Source organism: Formica exsecta, unplaced genomic scaffold (assembly GCF_003651465.1).
Source record: "Formica exsecta isolate Colony F162 unplaced genomic scaffold, ASM365146v1 scaffold122, whole genome shotgun sequence".
Taxonomy (NCBI): Eukaryota; Metazoa; Arthropoda; class Insecta; order Hymenoptera; family Formicidae; genus Formica; species Formica exsecta.
The window spans coordinates 1,374,300-1,380,554 of NW_021848556.1; the positions used below are offsets into that span (position 1 = coordinate 1,374,300).

A 6,255-nucleotide genomic window follows, 5' to 3' on the forward strand; every position below is an offset into this window, starting at 1 on the left:
GCAAGTATATATTATTGTAATACTATAGCAAATAAATCGGATGTTAGTATTATAAAAGCTAACGGAGGCATAGCTGTCGTTGCGCGCGAAATGATAACCTTCACGAAAGTTCATAGAGTTATCATATCATTATGAGATTCTTGCGAGAAAAAAATTTCTTATGATACACTTTCAGATTTTTACAAATTTATCAGACAAATATTATTTCAAAATAACATATATGTATATTAATTAAATTTTATTTGAAATTGATATAATAAATTTAAAAAACTCCACTCTTCTCTTGATAAGTAATGTTGCGAAGAAAGCACTTTATCAGCATAGACATAACATCCGCGTAATCATTTATTTCAATGGCGTTACAATATTTTAATGTTGTTTGCTTGCTGAAAATATACTAACAATAAATATAACTCAACATCTTTCAAGCTACGCGTACAAAATTCATCTCATGTCAGTCTGGCAAATTCAAAATATTTCTTATAGACTATATAAATGTTAATAACAAAATTCTTTCTTCTTTACTACAATTTTTATTTATATTATTTGATTAAGTTACTTCGTTTTGGACTTTATTCCGTCGCTGCCGCAGGTCTTACCAGGTCCGTCTTAGATTACTAAGTTCCTCCAAGTTTACGCTACTGTAACTGCGCGGCAATAAATAATAATCTTCAAGGACAGGGCGGATGTTAGTATTATAAAAGCTAACGGAGGCATAGCTGTCGTTGCGCGCGAAATGATAAGTTCATAGAGTTATCATATCATTTTGAGATTCTTGGGAGAAAAAAATTTCTTATGATACACTTTCAGATTTTTACAAATTTATCAGACAAATATTATTTCAAAATAACATATATGTATATTAATTAAATTTTATTTGAAATTGATATAATAAATTTAAAAAACTCCACTCTTCTCTTGATAAGTAATGTTGCGAAGAAAGCACTTTATCAGCATAGACGTAACATCCGCGTAATCATTTATTTCAATGGCGTTACAATATTTTAATGTTGTTTGCTTGCTGAAAATATACTAACAATAAATATAACTCAACATCTTTCAAGCTACGCGTACAAAATTCATCTCATGTCAGTCTGGCAAATTCAAAATATTTCTTATAGACTATATAAATGTTAATAACAAAATTCTTTCTTCTTTACTACAATTTTTATTTATATTATTTGATTAAGTTACTTCGTTTTGGACTTTATTCCGTCGCTGCCGCAGGTCTTACCAGGTCCGTCTTAGATTACTAAGTTCCTCCAAGTTTACGCTACTGTAACTGCGCGGCAATAAATAATAATCTTCAAGGACAGGGAAGTCCTTCTCTCTTAGCTGGCTTAAAAAATAAAAATTCGCTCGCCATCGAAGATCGGAGTCGAGCAAATCTCCGCAGGACGATTAGCGTTCGCTTCATCACGTGCGCTGTTCGCGCGCGAGCAAACATATACACGCCCACGCCCGTGTACAGAATCGCGTGCATGAATATTGAGTAGAAGGAGGTTATCTAGTAAAACCGGCAGACAGAAAAGTCCAGCCGATAGCTGCGCGAGTGACAGTGCGATCCACGATTGTATGCGCGCGTGATTTCGCTCTTGACGCACCGCAACGTGTATCTTGATCAAGAGACGCGTCGCCGATCCTGTATATCTCGGATGAAATACTAGTAGTACCACCGTTCCGTCCGTGTGTTATCATGCCGCAGGACAACCAAAGGATCAGCAACGGCGTTGGGTCGGAGACGATCACGACAAAGCACCAGCAGGACGACAAACCCGAAAAAGATTCGGGGGATCAAGGGACCCACGACGAGCAAGAGGCTGATGTCAAGGAGGATTTAGAGTTTCGCAAGGGTACCGACGAGATGCCCGAGCTCAAGGATGATCAGCTGTTACGGGATGACGAGCAGATAAGTCTGGATTTCAATGTGCCACCAGAAGTTATGGAATATGCAAAAAGAGAGCTCGGGGAGACCGATGAAATCAAATGTCAAACACTACAGGAATTACGTGATATGATCTACGGTAATTCAGATTGCAGTATTAGTGTAAGATATGAGTGATTGTTAAATGGAAAATGATGTTGATACTATCAATTTGACGGTTTCAAATGTGCTGTCTAAAGAAGAGAAGATAGAGTTAATTTAGGAACATCTCGACATAAAAATAATATTTCTAGATGAACTGATTAGTATTTTAATGCTTTTCAAATTAAAATAAATACTTTAATCTTTATTTCATATATATTTTAAAATCGAGTTCACAAAACGTAAATAGTTAGAAGTAAAGTCACGAAAGTATTCGGAAAAATTTGAATATTTTGCGTAATGTTTAAATAATATATGTGTGTGATTTTTTAAATATATATCTCTTGAAATATATGTAGAATAAAAGTATACTATCATACATGAATAAATAAAAATACCTAAACGCAATTTTCGCAAAAGTCCAATTCTTCTGCATTTCACACTTTTAGTCACACTTTTGTTAAAATTATTTTTAACATTTTCCACAATATTATATTTAATTTAGTTCATTTTAGTCATAATAAAAATATCTTACAAAAATTAATATTCTTGAAATTTTGGCTTCCACAATGTTGCAAATTATAAAAATGTCGAAATTTTTCACATGTTCCTAAGTTACTACAATTTTCCAAATTTTTACTCGCTATAAAAACTTTTTTTATTATGTTTGTGATAACATATTTTCCCTAAAAAAAATATAGTTTTATTATTATAATAATAATGTCAGAGGATGTGTTTCTTTCTTGAGATCTCTAAATTAAAATAAATTTCTCTCTCTTAAATTTAAATATAAAAAAATAACAAATTTATAATTTTGCAATAAGCTAGAAATTTTATCAAACTATACTTCTATTGTTTATCTAATTTGTATTGTATACATTCTTTGATAGAAAGAGGTGAGTGTTTGCCGCACAGGATGGACGACGATTTTCTCATCAGATTTCTTCGCGCCAGAAACTTTAATCTAAAAAGAGCGCACAGACTGGTGAGTTGTAAATGTAGACACTGACACTGACACTGACATTTATAACGAACAATTAACGAGATAATGTTTACGTGATAGAAAAGTGAATAGGCAGTCCGATTACATTGATCAAAGAAGAAAAAAAGTTGCTTCCATTGTTAAATTCATGTTTGCATTGACATATTTTTATTTCAGTAAATGATGATAAATTATCTTATGCGAGAATAGGAACATCAAGAGAAAAAAAAGTATAAAGAGAATTTTTAATGATATTTTAAATTTCCATTTGAAATATACTATACAAGAAAGATTTAAAACAAAGAAACAGTTATAAATATCTGCAATTGATTTTTCAACACGCAAGTTTTGTAATGAAAATTTATAATAATTTTTTTTTTCTATGAGCAATTGTGACCAGTTATATAATTTAGTATTTTCCAACTGATAATTCTGCGATGTATTTTCAGTACTTTTCCAGAAATAATAATATTAATCAGCTGCCTCTCTCATGTGTGTTAAATACATAAAAGATTTTGCTTGAGAGATTTATAATTATAATTTATTAAATAACACTATTTTATAATACATCGTGAATTAATCTTGTTGCTTTTTTGTGTATATATTTTCTCATAATTATAAACTGCATTCGATTACTGGAAATGGTGAAAATTTGATCAAAAATATTGTCTTTTCATTATTTTGTATCATCTGTTGACTCATAATGTGAACTTCGTTACAAATTATAGACCTAATGTTGTAGAGACTCGTATGTAAATCAGATCAAGCTAAATATATAAACATATTAGATCAGAGTAATATGAGTCATTTAAATAATTTGCATCGTAAATGAGAAATGCTTATTTCTTCTGAACCTTTGAATGGACTCAATTTTCCATACTTAATGTCTATTTTTTTATTTATTTAGGTAATTGTATTATCTAGGATAATTACCTAATACAGGTATATATTCAAAAAGAAAGGAAATAAGCTTTATTATCTATGTGATTACTTATGCGCAATACCATAATTGCCAATCGGTCTATATAATCAGAGCAATAATTTTCACCTGCAATTTCGTTTCCTGCTCAATCTTATCAAAAATAAACTAATACAAATTGTTTTAACTGCAGCGTTATAGAAAGATAGGATAACTGTGTTATCCTAACTTTCTTTTTTTATTATTTTTATTATTATTTATTATAATTCTATTATTTTTAATTTATTTTTATTTATATAATTCACGCGCGAGATAACGATATCAACAAATTTATTATCGGACGTGATTTGTCGTCGGATAATACAGAGATAATTCATATTATTTTATCATGTTATTCAAAAACATTTTTGTTTACAAGATAAAAAACAATGCTGCTCTATCGGATATCAATAATGTTTATGAAAATTCAAGAAATGTGAATTGCTGTAACTGAATATCGACAATTGATATTAAAAGTACTTCAACGAATAAAACGTGAGCACGAGGTGAACTACTCGTTGCATAATTGTGTCAAGGCAAACTGATTTACTTTTTAAGAGATTGAATACCAAAGTTAGCGCAGCGCTTTAACATTTTAAGGAGAAACTGGGTAATAAAAGGATAACGAAATCTAATTGTCTTTTAACAGAATAATTGAGTCATTAATTGCTCTTAATTACTATCGAATAATTATGAAATAATCGCGACTTTCTAGCAAAAATGAGAAGCAAAAGTATATGATAGAGTTAAAAGAATATTTCATCACACAAAAACCGGCTTTAAGACGATTCAATCGCGAATTCCTACATATGCATAAAGAAACAAACGGGCTATTCATAAATGCTGTAAGAGCAATCAAGAATTCATAATTACACTTATCTCAATACGCGATAATGAATGCCATTTATGAACGTTTACGTTTCGTTCGCGCGATTTCAACGCACGAATTGAATATGATATTTTTGCAAAAAATCACGTTCAAAATACGAGATCAATTTCTCTCAAGAGATCTTTCAATAGATGGTGAATTATTACAACTTCAAAGAGGAGCATCCGGAGATCCATCAACAGATGAACCCGACGGAGATGAGGTACATAGGCGATGACGATATAATCACGGTACCGCCGTACAGGACCCAGTGCGGCAGACGTCTGCTGATCTACCGGATAGGTAATTGGAAGCCGAGTAAATATCCTGTCGAGGAGCTATTCAAGGCCACGACCTGCGTGCTCGAGCTGGGCATCCTCGAGCCCAGGGCGCAAATTATGGGCGGTATCGTCATCTTTGACCTCAAGGACATCACCATACAACACGCATGGACCGTGACGCCTCAGGTACCTTATCATAGTTTGTTTTTCTCGTTTTTTTAAAAATTTTTTTTTTATATCATGCTGCACAGAGATCGTGATTTCCGACAAATGTAATTACAACCGTGAGACGAGAGAGAATCTAATGTAATGATATACGTATCGATGATGCAACATGAGATAATTCGTTCTCCAGGTGGCAACTATGATGCTATCTCTGATGGTGACCGCGTTTCCCATAAAGATACACGAGTTGCACATTCTCCATCAATCGTGGATTTTTGACACGATCTTCGCGGTCTTCAAACCGCTGATTGACACCAACATGCGAAATAGGATATTCTTCCACGGCAATGACTACAAGAGTCTTCACAAGCACGTCTCGCCCGAGTATCTACCGAAGATTTACGGCGGTATAAGAAACGAGATGCCTTACTACAAGTGGATCGAAGCATTGATCAGGGATCCGAAAATCGTCGATCAGATGAGCAAGATGGGATACGTTCTTACGAATGACATCCTCGAGTCCTTCAAGTAAAACCAATTCAGGATTCCGAGGATTTCAACATTGAAATCACATTATTTTCTATACATTTATCACGCTACAGCAGTTATTTGCACGTTTTTATTGTTAGAGCGCTTGCTTTTTCTTGCTATTATCTTTCTCAATTTGTATCGGTTGGGATATATACAGCATGTCTCGGGACATTTAGTTTTAGTTTATCAATTAATTATAAACATAATATAAAACGAACAATTTTTTATATTATTTATATTTGATATTATATATGTTGGTAGCTCTAAGTTTTTCAAGAATAAATATTTCGATACAAATCAAATGGACGAGCAATCATCTGTATTAAGTTACACGTTGCTTGAATATTTCGCGCATGATAACTTCGCAATTATAATTATCGTGCCTTATCTAATAGCGTACGCCTAATGGCAAACTTGCGATAAGAATCGTTGTGTTTCCCTACA

The 6,255-nt window shown here is 32.6% G+C and overlaps 1 protein-coding gene across 1 annotated transcript; it reads left to right on the forward strand.

The window, feature by feature from the left end:
• The first annotated feature begins 1,197 nt into the window (after positions 1–1,197).
• Positions 1,198–6,236, forward strand: LOC115245374 (alpha-tocopherol transfer protein-like). Its single transcript, XM_029823664.1, has 4 exons — positions 1,198–2,024; positions 2,917–3,011; positions 4,987–5,301; positions 5,471–6,236. The coding sequence occupies exons 1-4, from the start codon at positions 1,697–1,699 to the stop codon at positions 5,810–5,812; spliced, it is 1,080 nt and encodes a 359-aa protein (XP_029679524.1). The 5' UTR covers positions 1,198–1,696; the 3' UTR covers positions 5,813–6,236.
• Positions 6,237–6,255: the final 19 nt, after the last annotated feature.

Bases quoted from the DNA above. Each gene is read 5' to 3' on its own strand.
- LOC115245374 (XM_029823664.1), top strand. From the start codon at position 1,697: ATGCCGCAGGACAACCAAAGGATCAGCAACGGCGTTGGGTCGGAGACG. The intron at 2,025-2,916 runs GTAATTCAGATT...ATTCTTTGATAG, and splicing joins ATTACGTGATATGATCTACG to AAAGAGGTGAGTGTTTGCCG. The intron at 3,012-4,986 runs GTGAGTTGTAAA...ATCTTTCAATAG, and splicing joins TAAAAAGAGCGCACAGACTG to ATGGTGAATTATTACAACTT.